This window comes from Lissotriton vulgaris, chromosome 8, assembly GCF_964263255.1.
Source record: "Lissotriton vulgaris chromosome 8, aLisVul1.2, whole genome shotgun sequence".
Classification (NCBI taxonomy): domain Eukaryota; kingdom Metazoa; phylum Chordata; class Amphibia; order Caudata; family Salamandridae; genus Lissotriton; species Lissotriton vulgaris.
The window spans coordinates 571,444,184-571,465,680 of NC_141696.1; the positions used below are offsets into that span (position 1 = coordinate 571,444,184).

Below are 21,497 nucleotides of genomic sequence, written 5' to 3' on the forward strand. Positions count from 1 at the left end.
TTCAGATTCTGTCGCTGATTTTTGAATATCCCGTATCTCTGCTCTAGCATCACTCCATCTCTCAGCCTGTGATTGTACCACATACATAGGGGAGCTAATTCGGGACATAGCCGTCTGCCTTGCTATGCTGTCTGCAAAGGCATTTCCTTGACCCACTTTATCCGTGATCTTTTTATGGGCACTGCACTTCACTATCGCTACTTTCTTGGGGCAGAGCAACGCATTTAGGAGATCACGCACTAACTCAACATAATGTGCTCTCCGTGTGATGTCAGAAACCCACGTTCCCTCCAGAGAAGTTCGAAGTCATGGGCCACTCCAAAGGCATACCGGCTGTCTGTGTATATGTTCACACATAGGCCAGCACTCAATTCGCAGGCTCTTGTTAAAGCTATCAGCTCTGCTGCCTGAGCCGATTTTTGTGGTATTCTAGCTGTTTCAACCACCGTCTTAAGAGTCGTGATCGCATATGCTGCAGAAGTCGTACCATCTGGCAGCCTCAAACACGATCCATCAACCCACAGTTCCCCATCCACATCTGGAAGTGGCACATCCTGTAAGTCAACACGACCCTTTGTCTGTTCCTCAGTCAGGAAAACACAATCATGATGTTTTTCTTCCTGACCCTCCTCGGCCGGATAGGGCAATAAAGTCGCGGGGTTCAAAGTAGCGCATCTTTTCAATGTTATGTGTGGCGCTAAAAGTGTCAGCTCATATCCTGTAAGTCGTGCACTCGTGAGGTATTGGGTCTTTGTTTGGTTTAACAGGGCATCTACTGCGTGAGGAACTAACACCAACAGTTTGTGTGATAACACTATGCCCTCACTCTGTCGTATGGCTACTGCTGTTGCCGCTACCGCTCGAAAACACCCAGGCAACCCTCGTGCTACAGGGTCCAAAATGGCAGAGAAGTATGCACATGGTCTCTGCTTATCCCCGTGTAACTGCACTAACACTGACAACGCGCACCCATCATTCTCATGCACGTACAATGTGAAAAGTTTCGTGTAGTCTGGTGTTCCTAACACGGGTGCAGAACAAAGGGCCTGTCTCAACTGTTCAAAGACTTTCTGACATTCGTCTGTCCACTCAAGAGGCATCGGTGTAGTTTTGGACAATAATGCTAACAGAGGTTTTATGATATGTGAGAAACCCATAATCCATTGTCTACAAAAAGATGTCAACCCTATAAAAGCACGCACATCTCTCTGCGTGCGGGGGACTGGTGTGTCTAAAATTGCTTGAATTCGATCAGATGTTAATGCCCTCCCCTCCTTAGACAACAGATGACCAAGGTAGGTCACCTGGGGTCTACAGTATTGAAGCTTTTTCTTGGAGACCTTGTGATTGTTTTGTGCCAAAAAGGAAAGCAACGCAAGCGTACTCTGTTCACATTGTGCATAGGAGTCGGCGGCAAGCAGAAGGTCATCCACGTACTGGATGAGCGCAACGCCAGACTGCAATTCGAAAGAATCTAGTTGTCGTTTCAAAGCCTGGCTGTAGATGCTAGGGCTCTCAGTATATCCTTGGGGAACTCGACAAAATCTATATGATTTATTATTGAGCGTAAAACCAAACAGATATCTACTATCTGGATGGACAGGGATAGAAAAGAACGCATTCTTTAGGTCGATAACAGTGAAAATGGTGGCCGTCGGAGGAACCAATGTAAGCAAGGTCGTAATATCGGACACCACTGGGTATTGGGGAATGACAATTTTATTTATTTCACGCAAATCAATAATAAATCGATAGATCTTGCCATCTGAGTCTCTCTTAAGAATTGGTAGAATAGGGCTGTTACAGACATTATAAGGGACCTCCTCCACTACCCCTGCAGAAATCAAATCCTGGACAATGTGTGTTAGTGCAATTTCGCCTTCCTTCGAGATCTTATACTGTGGCACTCGTGGTAGGGGGGCCCCCTCCTTAACGGTAATGTGTATTGGCGGAATACGCATCTCTCCCACATCCGTATCAGATGTCGCCCACAACGTGTGCGGCAGAGAGGCCAAAGCAGGAACATCTAAAATGACACAAAATCTGTCACGTTCAGGGCAATCATCAAGGTCAGGGTAGTTATCATTCAGAATAACCCGCACTCCCTCTGGAGCGCAGCGTATTGTTGCTCGAAAATATTTAAGCAAGTCAATGCCCAAGATATTATCTGGGGTATGGGGCGATAACAAAAATTGGCCAAAACTAAAGTACTTGTCAATGCATAGTGCAAGGGGCTTGGACAATGGGCTGGGGGAGGGTGTGCCATCAAACCCTACACACGTAATCATTTCGCCAGACAGGGGAGCCCTCGGAACCAAGTTTTTCGACAGAGCGCTACGAGTAGCTCCTGTGTCGACTAGAAACTGATCAGTAAAACCCAAAATACCCGCTGTTACATATGGACCTTGCTGATCTACTGGCACTTCAACTGATTCCTTACCCCATCCTACGCAATCCTATGCATGCACATAATCCTGGTGTTCCACGTTCTCTCCTTCCAAAATCTGATATTGATTCCGTCTATCAAACGTATTTCGTTCGTCCTGGCCACGGCCCCTCTCCTCAACCTGTCTACGATCACCTCCTCCACCTCTCATTCCAGTATAACCTCCTCTTGACCTTCCACTACCTCGCCCACGCTGGCTACGCTGTTCACGAAGTACCGGACAATCGTCGGCCCAATGCCCAAACTCCTTACAATAAGCACACTGATCCTCCGCAATGTCCGTACGACCATACGATGTGTTACCTCCACCTCGTCTACCTCTCTCATTCCCTCTACCCTGTGTTCCCCGAACCTGCGCCAACATCACCTTCGTTTTCAATTCCTTCGTCTTTTTCTCTACACTTTCTTTAGCCTCCACCTCCTGCCGCTCATAATACTGAGCCATAGTTAACAAGGACGCAGGGGTCGCCGTGGCCCAGGAACTTTCACTCAATTTCAATCGCTTAGCAATCTCTGGTAGGAGATTAGCCACATACTTATCTACAAACAAATGCCGACCCGTATCGTCAGTTAAAGATTGACCACTGTAATCATGAAATGCCTCCTCGAAGCGTGTAAAGAAATCTGAAACTGTTTCATCTGGTTTCTGCTTGCACGACGTTAACATGGTCCAATCTATCTTTTTGGCAGGAACGAGCGTTTTCAATTTATGCAAAATAGCTGCCGGAAGATCTAGAATTAGCTGACAAGGCTTACATGCTGGTTCTCTATCTAAATCTGCAGCATTTATCTCTTTCCAGGTCCCCCCCAAAATCGTTTCGTCATTAGTTTTACGAATTTGCCTCCACATATCAGGTGGTAAAATTAGCCCAAAAAACAAATCTATATCTACAAGAGTCATCACACAAGACGATATAGCCCCCTCTACCCCCTCATAGAATGCCGCTGGGTTCTTTCGGAGATCAGGTAAAGAGTTTTTCAGTGCCATAACATCTGCCCTATTCCATGGCGTATATACCCAATTGTACACAAAATACCCTTTCGCATCCTTCGACAACTTATCATCATCCGTACCTTCCCCTTTTGGTGGAACATACAAAGGCGCCGCTTCACGCATAGGCATAACATGCAACGCAGAGCTCTTATCTGAACCACGAAGAGAACACTCCTTAACCGCCTCATCATTTCCCGGCACAGACTCCTTTTGCCTCCGTTTCCGTTCCTGTCGCAAATGGGTTGTCTCATCCCGCAGCGCGATCAAATGCTTGAACAGGTCATCAACATCTGTAAGATCAAAATCACCTTTAGCTAAATTCTCACGATACACCGACAAAACTTTAGGCTCTAACGTATCAGAAAACTCACGATATGCGCCTACAACTTCATCCGCTAGGCTGGACAAAAAATACATTAATTCAAGATCCGACCACCCCGTTTTCTCTGATATCAATTGATCCTGAGTAACACTATGCTTATTCACTTTGCGAGCCCAACTACGTAAATGAGCGGACCTCTCCGCAGTAAACCTGAGAGCAGATACACCCTTTTGGTTCGACTTATCCTGTCCATCATCATCAGAATCCACAGCTGGAGCCGTCGGCGTAACGTACGGAGGCGGTGACCGATCTAACAAAGAAAAATCATCAATTTCATTATTAAGGACAGGATAAAGTGGTCGGCGAATAGGAAATTGACCAGTCGTTAGCAACTTACGCTCCCGCTCCTCCCTTTCTTTCTTCTCCTGAGCCTCCTTCTCCTCCAGCTGTAAAGCCTTATCCCGAGCAGCCTTGCGCTGCTCTTTGTCCGCCAAGGCAACCTCACGCTTCATTCGTTCACGCGCCGCTTTCTCCCACATTCGCACACAATCAAACATGTTTTGTCTAGACCTGCGTTGAAACATACATTGCTCTACAAATTGGATTTTACTCAAATCGTACGACCCGTGTAGGGGCCATTGCAATTCGGGATCGGCCTTAGTGTACTTATGCCATAATTTACCGTACATAATAGGGGGGAGGCCAAACTTAATATACATCTCCCTATTTGGTGTTCCCTCTGGGGGAGCCGGCTGTGATTCCGCTAACCTAATTGAGGTACCATCTCCTAAACAACACATTCCCCGGAGTGTGCTAAAAACAGGCATGTTCAAAGAGTATCACGAAAGCGTGACACCGGACCAAATGGCACTTACAGTTCTTCTCACGATTGTGCCGCTCAAAGGAAAAAAACAAAGTTAGAGAAACATCTCTACATGCCTGCCTATGTGAAGTGCACTACACATATAAGTTCAAAGATCACAAATTCAAAATGTTAGCTAACTCAAATCAAAGTTCATAGAATTCGGCAAGCGTCCTCACCGATCACAAAGCACAGATTTTCAGTAAGCGTCCGAAGACTACCTTACCGAACACAATTCGTAGGACTCCAGTAAGCGTCCGAAGACTACCTTACCGAACACAATTCATAGGACTTTAGTAAGCGTCCGAAGACTACCTTACCAAACACAAAGCTTACCAAATACTCAACTGTCCAGGTTCCAACTGCCAAGGTCTTATAAGCCAAATCAGCCAAACGGCACCCTCTCAGTGATGCGGACACTTCGAAAACTCAGTCGGAGACCGGCGCCACCTGGAAGGTCAGATCGGAAGGAAAGGAAAAAACACTGTGGCAGCCAAGACTCGGGTCACTCGTGGCAGCGCGCGCCCATGGCGGATTTCCAAGCCTTCGTCACGACCTCTCCTTCGGGCATCCGAGTCGCCGATGAGTCCCTTCGTGGTCGCCAATTGAAGTATTGCGGGGTTCCCAAGGCCTACACGCTGCAGAGATTACCCACTTACACACAAGAACTGTTGGCACGGAAACTGTAAAATGCAAAGAACAAGTTTATTAAGACCCCATGGGGTGGTGGTACACTCAAACAGCACCCTTCGGTAATGCAAGAGGTATCACCCCGAACACCGGTGTGACCCCGTTTATATACAGTTTTGGGGCAATAAAAGTTTAGGCGGCACAAGTTAAGACACAGTTTTAGAGACATATATGGTCATGTTTTGGAATACTGCCAGCTCATTGGAGAGTTTCAAACCCACTGGTCAGTTAGCGGCACATTCCTAAAGGTTTACGGGTCAGTAAGAACTGCGCATGTGTGGCTTGACCAGTACTAAAAATAGCCTGTTGCTGGGCAGATGAGAGTGGTCAGTGGAACGGACAAAGGACTAAAGGGCACGTCGGCCACGAGGCCGCTCATGGTCTAAGATGGCCGCTGCAACATTCAAAAATGGCGTTTATCGTATATAGCCAAGTTAAGGAGGACAACGTGTAGGTTCAGCTAGTCGCTAATCCAAGCGGGCCAATTACGACAAAAGGACACCCTGTAGCACCCCTGAAATGTATGCTACATTGGTGTTGCGCACACACATGTCCCAAGGACATGTGTGTGTGTAACATGAAACTTAGAAAAATGCATTTAAATTTTTTTTTATAAGTTTCCGCTATTTACCACGAGGTTTAACCTCGCGGTAAATAGCGGGAAATTTTTGCGAATTCGCAATTTAAAAATGTTTCAAGAATAGCATTTAAGGAATCTCTAATAGAGATTCCTTAAATGCTATTCCTCGCAAATATGCGAATTCTGAAATAGCGATTTTTGCATTTGGGATGATGAATCCCAAATGCAAAAATACCGCTCGCAAAGGGCCAGATTCTCAGAATCTGGCCCTTTGCGACCGGATTTAACAATTATGAATCAGGCTGCTGGTGTAAAATCGTTCACAACAAATGGAGCTTACCTATAAAACTTGCTGAATCCTCATGTTAGATCGATAGCCAACTTAACATCTTTAAAAAAATAGTTTCAAAACAACCTTTTCAAAGAGACATTTAACTTCTCATCATACTCCATCAGGACCACCCCTGTCTCCTTTTTTTTTATGGGACAGGCATCTCTTGGACAACTGAGACCTTTTATTTGTCTAGTCTTCAATCGAATAACAAGTAAAGTTCCTACTTTCACCTTAACTAATCGATTACTGACACTTTGTTTTCTTATCTTAAGCTGTGAAATAACCTCAGTGACATGTTAATGAATTACCAATCAGCTAAATAAATAATTGAATGTGTGTAAGACTACCATTAATGCCCCGCTTTCACGAGGCATTTTTACCAAAAAAGAACTTTTTTTGTCAACTTGACAAACAAATGCTTTTATCTTTTAGAAAATGCCCCATACATCTCTTTCACTTTAATAGCGGCCGTGGACCTTTCTTCAGACACGGCTTGTTAAAAGAAAGGGGTCTAGCCTCTTTTTAAGGTGAAAGCGCAGCATGGGGTGCTTGTCAACAACAAGCAGTAACAATGCAATAGGTCGGGCATTTTCAAAAATGTGACCTATGGGTATTGTAAATGACAATGCCTTTTGCAGGTTTTTTAAACAAACAAATTAAAGGCATTGCCATTTACAATGCCAATATCTCAAAATCTCGCAATTGTGAGACCTATTGCATTACAAATGCGTGTTTCCTTTACAGCTTGATTGCATTGCACATTGGTCTGCTACTTTGAGACACATCTGTTACGGTGTGCTTTGTGATAGGAAAGTTGTGGAACCCATTGCAGCTTTTAGATGGACTCAAGGGCTCAAGTTAACCCTGCAGCCCAGTTTTCAAAGGGAATGTTTCCAAACATGTCTCACATTTGTGAATTGCTCTTGATGGTGGCTTGCATGGAAATTGTACGCGAGGTATATACCCACATGTACAGAAGTCATGTGGGATCCCTTATAATATATTTTCCATACAGTTTCTTAAGTCACACTGTGAACGTTGCACATATACAGTTTTGGAAGTTCCCGTTAAAAATGTACTTCTTCACAGAGTGTGCTGCAAGTAAAAATTGTATGTTAAGCGGAAGTGGGCGAGAAAACATGTACCTCAATAATGAAAAATTAGACAGGAATATTTTTGTATCATACAGTTAGTCTTAGAGCAAATTTAAATCCGAATAGTAATGACTACAAACTACCTTGCTTAGTTTGCCTCTTTAACCCACTTACGTAGATTTAGCATATATGGATGCTTGTAAAGGCTCCATGTGATGTCAGGACCTTAGTGGACATTTGGAACGAGTCTGTCCATTTGACTCCAGAAACAAATGTGACTTGAGCTGGAAGTGCAGCAGAAAAGCCAAGAAGGCAAATGCTGCAAATGGGCTAGAATGTCATGAAAATGTCATGTCACAAAGAGGTCCATTGAGAAAATGTCAAGTACCTTTAAGAGCATTGCCTTCGTTGTGGTGATGGTGTTACACTTGTGGATTCCTCAGACATTGAGGGAAACTACACAGTGCAGTGCAATACCTAAATCAAATTCCATCAAAATGATGTTGCATCTAAAAAGGAGTGATCAAAACCAGTCTAGTAAGATCCAGTAGTACAAACGTGGTAATACAACAGGTAGTAAGACCACTGGAAAAGCTTCAGTTAAGAATGTATTCACACCACAGCTGTTCTAGGTGAAGAACATTATGTGGACGTTAGAACACAATGGGGAATCACATTCTAAATAAAATGAAGATGTTCAGTATTGACACATGTAACCAAACAGAATAGTAAGCCTCTAACACGTCAAAAGCCATATTTATCTTAGATTGCTCCTACTAGATCTAATTCTGTTGTGCAAGCGAAACATATACGCGCTCACCCTGTGGAATCTTTACTGTTACTCTTAGATACCTTTTCTTCTCATGCTTCTTCCTGGGTTTCTGCAGCCTTATGTCCAGTATTATGGACACATTTCGCCGGTTTTGATTAAGAGAAACCAAGTTCACTAAGGACCATTGTTCTCTTTTGAACTAAAATAAGTACAGGCATCTAAAATGAAGATGGGAAGGGAAATAGGCCAATTTTCACAGACCACAAGCTCCTTAGCCTACACCCAGCTCTGTATGCATGCCATCAAGAAAACTAAGAAAAAATACCGGGCTCCTACTTACCAGTTTGCTTGTCACTTCCTCTGGCAACTATTCTCAAATGCAGTGATCATTTTCGTTCATTGATCATTTGAATTCCTTCTCTAAGAACACAGAAGTCACTTTAAAAAAAATGGTCTCCCCTTCCACTGTTCTTCCTCAGCATGTGCCAGCTTTGTTCTAAGAACTGACCGTGCATTCACCATCAACTTTCTCCAGTTTCAGTTTATGCAGTCTACAAGCTTCTTACTATTCTCAAACCTACTGACCCTTCACTGAACCCCGCAACAGGCTTGGTTTTAAAAATCAAGTTGAATTGGCAATTACAATGTTGGTTAACCTATCCATTTTCACCGGCATAATTCCTTTCCTTCTGAGGAAAAGTTAGACCACCCTTCTCTTAAAAGTAAACACAACCTGCATTTTGGACCTATCACTAACCTGCCATTCCTTGTGAAACTAGTTGAGAAATTGTAGAACAACTTCAAGAGCGATTGGATAAAAATCTGCATTTTTCTCCTCTGCAGTCCTATCACAGGCCCACACATGACACCAACACTGCTCTGATCAGGTTTTGGGATGATATTCATAGATCTGCTCATCAGAAACAAGCTATCTTGCTTTTTAAGTTACACATTTTAGTGCCCTTTGAAACTATGGAAAAAAGATTATTATTGTCAGTCTGACTCTGTTGTCAAGGTCTGAAAGTGTCTCCTTGAAATGGTTTGGCTTCATCCTGGAACGGAAGATCGCATTGTGCGCACTTGGCCAATTCATCTCCGATCTTGTGGGTATTTCATGCAGGGTTACCCAAGGATTTCCTTGGATTCCCCTTATTCGATTTTTTTTTCTAAAATTGAACTTACCTCACTTTTCAACATAATTAGCAAGTACTCAATAGGTCGGATGACGCTCAACTCTGTTTTAGAGATTCTGGGGCTAAAGATTTCGCCCCACTTTATATGAGATCAAAGAGCAGATGAGACAGAATGTCCTCAAGCTTAATGGACTTAAAAACAAAGAATATATTTTTGAGCAAAACATATCACACTATCTTCAGGGACATAACTCCTTCCCTGTCACTTTTGAGGGGAGGCCATCAAGTAGAACATTTCAGCTTTGTTTTTTATTGTTATGTATCCTGTGGAGTGCAAACAGTTGCCAGTACCTGTTTCTTACAATTGTATACTTTAAAGAAAATCTTACCATTCCTGCCTTAGCAACACAAATCCTTTGGCTTAGGGGCTTCCATTAATGCAAGGCTAGATTATGTAAATGTCTTCTATGTTTGGTTCTCTGACTCCCTTTTGCACAAACTCAAGATGGCACAAGGCACCGCTGTTCGATTGATTTTTGGGTTTTGCCCTATCTATGTCACTGGGATAACACTTGAATAGCAATGCCTAGAGTGGGTTTTGGATCAACTCATTTCTAATAATTTGTTAGCTTTCTTATCCATTTTATTTGCTTGCTTCTTTTTCAACTTTTTTCCCCTCTTCTTGTGTTTGCCCCTTCCCTAGAGCATTGCTTCTTTCCAATCCTTCCACTACTCACATGAGTAATACTTTTTTTTTTCTTTGAGCAGTTAATGTGAATGACTGGTTACTCGCCGTTATTATTCATTACTCCTAGTCAATCAATCAATCAATCAATAACACTTGTAAAGCGCGCTACATACCCGTAGGGTCTCAAGGCGCTGGGGGGGGGGGGGGGGGGGCGCTACTGCTCGAACAGCCAGGTCTTCAGCTTCTTCCTGAAGGAGAGGTGGTCTTGGGTCAGGCGCAGGTCGGTGGGAAGGGAGTTCCAGGTCTTGGCGGCCAGGTAGGAGAAGGACCTTCCTCCTGTAGTCGCTCTTCGGATGCGGGGGACGGCGGCGAGGGCGTGGTTGGCTGATCGGAGGTGGCGTTTGGGAGCGTAGAAGTTGACTCGGCTGTTGAGGTAGCTCGGGCCTTGGTCGTGTAGGGCTTTGTGTGCGTGGGTGAGGAGGCGGAAGGTGATTCTTTTGTTGACGGGGAGCCAGTGAAGGTCTCTCAGATGTCCGGAGATGTGGCTGGTTCGTGGGATGTCGAGGATGAGTCTGGCTGAGGCGTTCTGGATCTGCTGGAGTCTCTTCTGGAGCTTGGCGGTGGTACCGGCGTAGAGGGCGTTGCCGTAGTCCAGTCGGCTGGTGACGAGGGCCTGGGTGACGGTCTTCCTGGTCTCGGTGGGGATCCACCAGAAGATCTTCCGTAGCATGCGTAGGGTGTTGAAGCACGCCGAGGAGACGTTGTTGACTTGCCTGGTCATGGAGAGGGAGGAGTCCAGGATGAAGCCCAGGTTGCGTGCATGGTCTGTCGGTTTGGGTGCGGTGCCCAGGGCGGGAGGCCACCAGGAGTCGTCCCAGGCGGAGGGTGAGGGGCCCAGGATGAGGACCTCCGTCTTGTCCGAGTTCAGTTTCAGGCGGCTGGTCGTCATCCACTCGGCTACCTCTTTCATCCCTTCGTGCAGGTTGGCTCTGGCGGCGGTGGGGTCGTTGGTCAGGGAGAGGATGAGCTGGGTGTCGTCGGCGTAGGAGATTATGCTGAGGTTGTGTTTGCGTACGATGGCCGCGAGGGGGCTCATGTAGACGTTGAAGAGGGTGGGGCTCAGAGATGATCCTTGAGGGACGCCGCAGATGACTTCGGAGGCCTCTGACTTGTACGGTGGTAGGCGGACTCTCTGAGTTCTTCCGTCGAGGAAGGAGATGATCCATTCCAGCGCCTTGTCCTGGATTCCGATGTTGCTGAGGCGCCGTACTAGGGTGCGGTGGCAGACCGTGTCGAATGCCGCGGAGAGGTCTAGGAGGATGAGGGCCGCTGTTTCTCCATTGTCCATCAGGGCTCGGATGTCATCGGTGGCGGCGATGAGGGCGGTCTCGGTGCTGTGATTGGCTCGGAAGCCGGACTGTGAGGGGTCGAGGGATCCGTTCGTCTCGAGGAAGGCGGCCATCTGCTTGTTGACGGTCTTCTCGATGACTTTGGCTGGAAACGGGAGGAGCGAGATGGGGCGGTAGTTCTTGAGGTCGGTGGGGTCCGCTGTTAGTTTCTTGAGTAGAGCGCTGGGTTCGGCGTGTTTCCAGCTCTCAGGGAAGATGGTGGTGTCGAAGGATGTGTTGATGATGTCTCGCAGGTGGGGTGCGATGACAGCGTCGGCCTTGTTGAAGACGTGGTGAGGGCAGGGGTCGGTCGGTGATCTTGAGTGGATGGAGTTCATCGTGCGGATGGTGTCTTCGGTGCTGATCGGGGTCCAGGCGTGGAGGGTGGTGGTGGGGTGTGGTTGTTCGGTCATGGTGTGCGTTGGTTGGTTGTAGAAGCTGTTGTGTATGTCCGCGATCTTGTTGTGGAAGTATGAAGCGAGGGAGTTGCAGAGGTCTTGCGATGGGGTGATGTTGTTGTTTCCTGCGCTGGGGTTGGAAAGCTCTTTCACGATGTTGAAGAGTTCCTTGCAGTTGTGTGCGTTGTTGTCCAACAGGTCCTTGAATGCTGTTTTCTTGGCGGCGCGGATCAGCTGGTGGTGTTTCCGGGTGGCAAGTTTGAAGGAGGTCCTGTTGTCCGGTGTCGGTTCCTTTCTCCAGACTTTCTCGAGGGCTCGGCAGTTCTTCCTGGAGCTCTTGAGTTCGTCGGTGAACCATGGAGCCTTCTTGCTGCCGGGTCTGCTAGGCGGGGTCCTCAGTGGGGCGAGTTCGTCCGCGCAGTTGCTGATCCACTTCGTGAGGTTGTCGGCGGCCTGGCTGGGGTTCGCTGAGCTGGCAGGAGGGTGCTGGCTCAGGGAGGTGGCGAGCTGGTCTGCTGTGATCTTGTTCCAGCTTCTGTGGGCGGCCTGTTGCTGGTGTTGGTGGGTCGTTGTTCTCTTGAAGGTGAAGTGGACGCAGCTGTGGTCCGTCCAATGGAGCTCTGTGGCGTGGCTGAAGTCGATGTCTGTGCTGGAAGAGAAGACTGCGTCGAGTGTGTGTCCGGCGAGGTGGGTGGGGGTGGACACCAGTTGCTTGAGTCCCAGGTTGGCGAGGTTGTCGAGCAGGGTGCTGGTGTTGCGGTCGTTGTTGTTCTCTAGATGGAAGTTGAGGTCTCCCAGGAGGATGTAGTCAGCGGAGGGGAGGGCATGCGGGCTGACAAAGTCGGTGATGTCCTCGCTGAATTGTGTGCGTGGTCCAGGGGGTCGGTAGATCAGGGTGCCTCTGAGGGTGGGGTTCGGGTTGGTGTGGATCTGGAAATGCAGGTGTTCGGCGCTGGTCAGGGTGTTGTCGGTGCTGGTCGTGAGACGGATGGTGTTCCTGTGGATGATGGCGATGCCTCCTCCCATCTGGTTGGCGTTTCGGTCCCTCCGGACGATCTTGTAGCCCTCTGGGATAGCGATGGCGATGTCGGGAGCTGAGGAGGCGTTCATCCAGGTCTCCGTGAGGAAGGCAACGTCAGGGGCTGTGGCGTCTAGAAGGTTCCAGAGTTCGATGGCGTGTCTGTGGACGGAGCGGGTGTTGAGCAGAATGCACTTGAGGTGGGTGCTGCTGGTGTTCGACTTGGCGGGTGCTGGTGCGAGGCTGGTCCGGATACAGGAGAACTTGCAGGCGTGGCAGCTGAAAGGTCCGTGGGTACGTCGTGGAGTGGCTTGATGGCATTCTGGGAGTCGGCCGGTGTTGAGTGCGGTGAGGGTGGCGGCGGAGTACGTCAGGCGGGTCGGTCGGGGTCTTCGGGGTCCAGGGGTCCTGGCGCTGGACGCGATCCGGTCGCGGACGGGCGCAGACGGGCTTACCTTTGGCGCGCCCGCTGCGCGTGACCGCTGCGCGTTCGCACGGTCGCCATTTAAAGGCGAAGTGCGCGGGTGGGCGGAGTAGCTGGGAGGCGGGGAGGGAACAGAAGAGAAAGGGGCGGGGCTAGTGGTGGTGGCGGGAAGCGGGAGCGGGGAGGGAGAGCGGAGGGCGGCGAGGTAGGCGGGCAAACAGGAAGGAGACAAGCACAAATGCCCAAATGGAGGGCTACACGAAGAAGAAACGGTACAAAAATAAACAGGCAACAATGCAGGTCAAAAACGGAGGCAAAACAGTTAACAAACTCTCATACGGCATACAAAGAAAAACAAGCACAAATTACGGTCAAAACGGAGGCAAAACAGTTAACAAACTATCATACGGCATACAAGGAAAAACAAGCACAAATTACGGTAAAAAACCGGCGAAAACCAAGGGGAGCGCTCCGGCGGCAGCGAGGCCGGCGCTGAGGCAGAAGGCAGGCACTGGGGCACACGCAGCAGCTGGTGGCCGTGCGGCGCGGGGGTGTCCCACAAGTGGGTCACCCTGACCCTGTCCCTGTCCCAGTCTTAACTACATGAGCATAGCTCCTCCCACCAGAAACTCCCAAGCAACTTAAAACCCATCCCTTCCCTCCAGGCCACACCCATACCCTGAGGCATATAACCCTGTGACCTACCAATCCACATCCTGAACCTAACAAGCACAAGAAGCCGAACAGGAAGGGAGGGATGGGAACCTGGACTGGGACGGGGAGGGCTAAGACTCGAGTAATGAATATTACCGGTGAGTAACCGGTCATTACCTCCTCGTCAGCCCTCCCCATCCCAGTCCTAACTACATGAGCAGATACCAAAGCAAGAATCGTCTTCACTCAGTAGCAAAAACAGACTTTATTAAAGCACACAAAAAGTCACACCACCAGAGCAGAACACAACACAGCGTCCCCAAACCCAGTAGAATCAGCCCCCCCTACCACAAAACGATAATGGGACATAAAGGTGTGTGGAGAACTCCAGGTAGCAGCCCTGCAGATCTCTGCCATTGAAGCCCCCTGAAAACAAGCCCAGGAAGCCGCCACCCCCGAGTTGATCTCCCCTGAACAGACCCACGAGCCAACACACCACAGGCCTCATATGCAGCACCCACAGCCCACTGTAGCCAACGACTGAGGGTAGCCCCAGAATGCTTGAGACCTTGACCAGCTAGTCCAAAGGTCACAAAAAGGGATTCCACCTTACGAAACGGCTCAGTACGCATCAAATAGATCTCCAGAGCCCTCCAAATGGCCAAACAGTGCAGCGGCACCTCAACCTCCGAAAGAGGACCAGGACAGAAAACAGGCAAAACCAGAACCGCAGAGCAGTGAAAAGAGGAAGGGACCTTGGGAAAAAAGGAAGGATCAGGCCGCAGAACCACCTGATCGTAAAAATGTAAAAAAGGGACCGAACAAAGTAAGGAGCCCAACTCCCCAATCCGCCGAGCCGATGTAATAGCCACAAGGAACATCACCTTGATCATCAGAAACCTCAAAGGCACCTCCTGCAGAGGCTCAAAGGGAGCCCCTGCAAAGCCCCCAAAACCAGAGGCAGATCCCAACTAGGAGCAAAGGACCGAATGACAGGCTTCTTAAGGAAACATCGCCTCAACAAGCGGGACACCAGGGGAACCACTGGGTCACAGACCGAACCCGAAAGGCCCAAACAGCAGCCCGCTGAGCCCTCAGGGAGGACACAGCTAGACCCAAGTCAAACCCGTCCTTCAAAAACTCCAAGACATGCACCGGATCCACTTCCAAAGCAGAGCACCCTCGCGCCGCACACCAAGACTGAAAAGAAACCCAATGCCTGGCATAGGACTTGAGAGTCGAAGGGCTCCTGGACCACTGAATAAATTCCGCCACTGAAGGAGAACACCCCAACGTTTAGGTATCCAATTTCTGTCTCTTAGGCCCCTTGGGATCACGAGCCACTAAGGCCGCTGCCACAGCAGCCTCAATCATCTTTTGAATATCCGTCAAGGAAGGAGCAGTGAAAGATCCAGCGACCACCACCTCATCCTCACAGTCGAGCTCACATACGTCCGCACCTCTACTCTCCATGTTGTGAACAGGAGAACAGAGAACCAGACCCCCAGAAATACCCGGACCAATCAAAGAAAAAAATCCCTAAGGGCCAACCAGGGAATGCCACCCGGTCCCACAGCCAATCCCCAAACAGGACCGAAGGCTGGCCTTCAAACCGGCCAATCAGAAACCACTACAAACCTACGAAAGGAAAAGACTGAACAGGGCCCAACTGTAAGGATACGAAGGAACCCAGAAGCTCCCACCCCAGGAACCAGCGAACCTACAGGTAAGAACTCCCCGATGCTCCAGCAGAACTGCAGGGGAGTAGAGCCACAAAAACACCACATGACACCCACAGTCAGCAGAGACTGACACAAGAACAGGGAAACACCCCACCAGGACGCCCTCAAAACCAGATACATTGAAACTCCAGGAGTTGAACACCAAAGCATTATAGCAAGAGACTAAGACCTGAATCATTAAGCCCCAGCAACACTCCACCAGCAACACAAAACGGCAATTACCACAATGGTCCACCTGTAGAAGGAGCTCTTTAGGTTTAAAGCATTTTATTGCAGTATTGAAAGAAAAAGGAAACAATACAAACAAAGAACCACAGGTGCCCCACGTGAAATAGCGCAAAGAAGGAGCTCTTTAAAAAATAAATGCTGCAGCATGAAATTCAAATCAGGAGAGAACTCGATAGAAGCAGGATTGAAACCAAAAAATCAGGGCCCCCACTGAACAATCCAAACCCAAGATATCACTAGGGATAGCAGGAAATGCAGCAGTTTAAAAAACGGGAAAACACAGAACTAAACGAAACGAGCACCGTGATAGTAAATTCCTAGAGAAGCCAAACCGCCACGCCCTTGGCGCTCTGAAAAGCCTGCTGTGCCCCATACACCTCCCCTCCCTCCCTGGGTGTTCCCACTAGAGCAGGGAACTAACCCGGAAGAAGGGAGGCCGCAGCAGGGAGTCACCACCCCACACCAGGCAGTCCAGACCCCCCAACCCTACGGTCCCGCTAAAGCAGGGACTCAAAGCATATGCCCAAAAGTAAAATTAGCGGTTAAAAACAGGCGCTTAACATCCCGTTTCTCACTTACCCGAAAGGAGGCCAATTTCAGCACCCCCCACGACAAAGTCTGCCCGGAAGGGATTCCGCAGAAAAAACATACCGGATGTGGATTGGTAGGTCACAGGGTTATATGCCTCAGGGTCAGGGGCGTAACACAGGCCCACGCATCCCCCGCAGTGCGGGGGGCCCTCAAGTTCAAGGGGGCCCCCCTCAGCACTGCACTTCGGCCTGAGAGCTCCTAATAGAGTCCGGAGGGGCCCCTCCACGTACCTGGTAGGGGGCCCCCTCAATTATCGTTATGCCACTGCTCAGGGTATGGGTGTGGCCTGGAGGGAAGGGATGGGTTTTAAGTTGCTTGGGAGTTTCTGGTGGGAAGAGCTATGCTCATGTAGTTAGGACTGGGACGGGGAGGGCTGACGAGGAGGTAATTCATGTGCTGTGTTACTCTCTGTCCCATGTGCTGCTTCCTCCTCACATCCTCTGCCTTCAGTGTTGCTCCTCACCCCTCACAGGTCGTCCACAAAAGCACAGCAGCAAGTATATTCTCAACGAGATTTGACTAAAGAGCAAACTATATTAGCTGGGTTTACTTTTGACTCCTACATTCTACATGCTGCCTGAAAGTACAGGGGGTGGCCCAAAAATGCAATAATAATGGCACTTTGGGAAGGTCGGGCTGTTACATTAACCCAGCCAGAGCTTGAGAAGGTGTACTTAGCATGACTGGAAAGGAAATGTTTCTTCTCCTAGAGGACCAGCAATCTGCTCCTTGTGCTGCTCCAGAGCACCAAGTGTCCCGAGGATCTGATCTGTTCCTGTTCCGAGCCATGTGGAGAGTGCATTAGGCATTGGTAAGTGTTTTCTTTAAATTCTGACGTTGCCTTTTTTAGGGACTCAGAAAGCTGTTATGTTTGCCTTTACTCCTGTTTTTTTTACTTTTTTAACATTGTTTTACAAACGAGCTTTGGCAAAGGCAATAGCTTGGTATTAAGCTCACAGAAAGCTTGAGTCTGGGTCAGCGAATGCGTCGAAAGTTGGCAGGAGCATAGCACCAGGAAGTGATTTGGGTGCCAATAGGAACGGAGGCACAAATGCCCTTTTCTGTGTTGCTGTCGGCGACACTGCCCTTGAGCTGTACCTTGCTCCTAGTGCCCTTGCTGAACCACTCTCCCACCCTGCTGCACCAAGCTCAGCCTAGGCCCTACCTGAAACTTCCTCACATCACACACTGTTCACATGTTACAGTGCAGAGTTTAGACATCCCTACCAGAAACCTGAGAAAATCCTCCATGCTTAGTCAGGCCTTGGGACCACTAGTCGCCAGCACCGGGTTCCATGTGAGCGGGCAGGCTCCAGGAGGTAGGCAGGCATGCAGGAGATTCGCAGGCAAAAGAAGCTTGAGTCCCGGTCCGTAGGGTGTGTTGGCAGTCGCAGGGCACAGCACCAGGAAGTGACATGTGTGCCAATAGGACCTGAGTCTTAAATGGCACTTTCAGTGCCCTTGTCAGCCTCCCTGGCACTCCAGCATTCCATGGCAGCCAAAGGCGCCAACTGCACTTTTCCTGGTCTCCAGAGAAAGCAAACGAAATTCAAATTAAAATACCAAAGTGGCAAATGCTGTTGGTAAACCTCTCCACCGCCCAGGTACAGGCCCCACCTGGGGCAAGGTCTGCCATTATGCTGTTGCCCTTTTCCTTCAAATGCAAGACCTATTGTCAGAGCCACTGGAATTATGCGATTCTATGGCTGTGGTGTTCTCTGCTTAATTATGGATTTACCACATTTGGCGCATATTCGTCATCTTCTGCATAATATGCAGTCTAACAAAAACACATCCATCAAAGGACTCAGGTATTGAAATCAATGCGACTTGTTCCTGCACAGTGGAAAGCTCATATCAAAGATTGACTAGTAGTCTTTCCATTGTTTATGGTTGTATTTGAGTGTTAAGCTAGTCTCAATAAGGTGAAAATATTTGCCCAGAGAGTGTTACAATGTTTAAAAATGGCAAAATAATTTAGAAATACTATCACAAAATGTGCTGCATTATACCGCTTGGCTTTTTTGTCATATAATGTTTTCAACTTTGATGCATAATTTGGTCCTCTCCACCTACTTTATTTCAGCGGGACTGCTTAATTGCTTGTTTGTATACTTTAGTAACACCTTCTGGCCTAGTAAATAAAGTACCATACCCAAAGTATTGCCCCGTCCTGACCTTCACACTCCTTTTGGCAAACTGGAGTTTATTAAAGATAGTTTCTGGATTCGGGCCCATCCTGCTGGCTACTAGCTGGCAGCAGGGTAGAGTGCCGAGCAAACAGCTGGCACTGGGCCGCTTCCTCTATAGAAAACACACGAAAGAAAAGGGGGATGGCGCATGTTAATAAAACGTATTTAGGCTAGTTCGGTGTGGGGACAAATCGGCATGTGACGAATGTGTACCTGTCAGACGTTCAGGAAAAAGAAAAGCCTTCGCAATATATGTATTTTTTTCTACAGCGCGAACACAATCCCCAAGAACTTCTGTACAACATACTCTTTGCACGGTTAGAATATTTTTACAAAGTACACAAGTAACCAACCATGTCTCATCTAGAATTCACAGAGTTCATGTTGGTCAGGTGATGCATTCGAGGCATCGGCATTGAGCAGATCCATTAACAGTTAACTCGCCCAAGCCGGACTTGTCCTTTGGAGAACGCACCGTGTGAAGTTTTCCTCAGCTTCGCCTCTGGCTCCCAGCCAGGGCACTCTCCGAGAGAGCCCTCCCCAGTGGCCAGCGCTGCCTATTGAGTGAATTAATTAAACGGTGCCAAGGCTTTTCCTCCTATGGCGTGGCAGAGGGGACAGGGGCAGCACTTGACAGTCGCAGTGCATCCGTGGGGGCTGCGTGGTCAGAGATCTATCGTAAGTCTTCTCTGCATCCGTGTGTTTTATGGGCAGTTTGTTTTTTCATTACACAGAGGTGTGTGTTTTTGAAAGAAAGCAGCCTCGCCCCTGAAGCTCCCCATTGAGTGTGACAGCTGTCCGTCTCACCGCAGACCTGCTCACGGCTGAAGCCGCCTCCTCGGGTAGGTTACCATTTGCTAAACCTGGGGGTGCCGCAGGGAGGCTCCAGACATGCGGCCGGCACCGAGATTAGGACAGGTTCTTCAAGGATGAGTTTTGTTTACAGCCCCTGAGCTGTCTGGGCGTTCCACGTCCTGAGCAGGTGTACAACCGTCTGTGAGTTATTTCTGTTTATTAGCGGCACGGTGGAAGGCGAGATGTGAGCTGGGCGCAGTACGCCTCTTTTGGCCCCTCTGAGCCGGCTTGGAAGGAGTCCTGGCTTCGGGTGTAATTCGAAGAAAGGTATTGTGTCCCGTACGAGAGACGCCCGGCTCGGACTGTAACACGGAGGTATCCGTTCAGCAGCGGCTCCCGAGACTGGCTGCAGGCTAGCCGGCTCACTGACCGCAGGCTGCACCCTGGGCGACACCATGACGCTAAACCTCATCTCCTTGCTGTGCAGGGACATCGTGCAACTCTGGCTGCTCCTGAAGGCGAGGACAGGTGTGTCAGGCGTTCGTGGCTTTCTGGTTGCTGTATTTGCTTTAATGTGTGTGTTCTGGAGTCATTTCTTATGATGTACAAGAAGTGGTATGATTAGCACAGCGCCTTTTTGTTTTGCGGTGTTTCCTGCTAAGCTTTGACCAGCTGCTCTCGATTAATATTCCCTGCCACATGGAAAGAATGCAATCGGGAAAAGTCTGTTTTATACATGGTGTATTTCTCTTCTGCTACGCTTTCTATTTTGAGTTCCTTCTTAGCTTATCTATTGGTCGTTGTTCATGTTTTTGGACATTTCGCATCCTTATAAAATAGTAGTCTTCCATTTAATTCGATGGGAAAATAATTTTCTAAATATTTGATACATACTCGGTTATCCGTTTGTAGTGGGAACTGGGATTCTTCAGAGGCCTGCCATTCTCCCACATGTCATTCATTTTGAAAAGTGTTTCCCTGGAGATACTGCGGGCAATAGAAATCCTTACTGCCTTACATGTCTCTAAGTGGGGGTTTGGGGTGAATGCCTGAGGTCCTGTGCAGGGACTACGGAAGCACCTCAGGCATTTGTAAAAACTCTGTTGCTTGCTGGTAAGCGGGTGCTACTCAACAAATGGGTTAAATGGCTGCTCCCTACCACCTACGATTGGAATGCAAAAGTATGCTATATTATGGGAATGGACTAACAGCCTGATTCATGAAAGGTAATTGCGCTCGCAAAGGGCCAGATTCTGAGAATCTGGCCCTTTGCAAGTGCAATTTTTGCATTTGGGATTCATCATCCCAAATGCAAAATTCGCTATTTCAGAACTCGCATATTTGCGAGGAAAAGCATTTAAGGAATCTCTATTAGAGATTCCTTAAATGCTATTCTTGAAACATTTAAAAATAGCGATTTCGCAATTTTGGGCCGCTATTTACCGCGAGGTCAAACCTCGTGGTAAATACCGAAAACGTAGAAAAATGCTTTTAAAAGCATTTTTCTAAGTTGCATGTTACACACACACAAGTCTTTTGGACATGTGTGTGTAACATCTGTGTAATTTGACATTTCAGGGGTGTTACAGGGTGTCCTTTGGACACCCCTGCACCCTTGAAATCGCAATCTCATTTGCGATTAGCTAATTGCTAATCGCAAATAAGGAATGACTCCCCATGCATTCCTATGGGCCTTTAGGCCCATAGGAATGAATGGGGAGTTATTCCTTATTAGGAATCTGTAGGAATCGCAAAAAATATTGCTTTTCCTACATGAATCCCGTTTTGCGAGTCTGGAAAAGCGCTTCCTTATGAATCGCTATTTCAGACTCGCAAAACTTCCCAATGATGAATCAGGCTGTAAATCTCCTATGGTGTAATAGATGAGAAATAACACTAAGGGCAGTATTGAAGTCCAGTATTAGACTACTGTGTAGAAGACTACATGCCACTGACGGCCCGAGAATTGTAAGAACTTTATAAATAGTACCATACTGGGCATATTTGGGTGCGAAGGGCTGGGTGGTGGTTAGAGGCGTAGAGCCAGCGCATCACCTGGGGAGCTGCAACAGCCAGAGAGGGATCTCGATCAGGTTTCTCAGACAAGTAGCTTGTGATGCTTTTGGCTGCCCTCCAGCTATCCATAAGTAGC

At 48.2% G+C, this 21,497-nt stretch overlaps 1 protein-coding gene across 18 annotated transcripts in view; it reads left to right on the top strand.

The window, feature by feature from the left end:
* Nucleotides 1-21,497, top strand: part of MCF2L (MCF.2 cell line derived transforming sequence like) — a 1,277,242-nt gene that overhangs the window by 591,884 nt on the left and 663,861 nt on the right. For 2 of the 18 annotated variants that reach the window (XM_086934401.1, XM_086934394.1), the window contains exon 1: nucleotides 19,113-19,873. The exons of the other annotated variants lie outside the window; for them this stretch is intronic. In XM_086934401.1, the coding sequence (XP_086790527.1) occupies nucleotides 19,801-19,873 (73 nt within the window). In that variant the 5' untranslated portion in view covers nucleotides 19,113-19,800. Of the gene's footprint in view, nucleotides 1-19,112; nucleotides 19,874-21,497 lie in introns of those variants that run through there. 18 annotated transcript variants of the gene reach the window in all.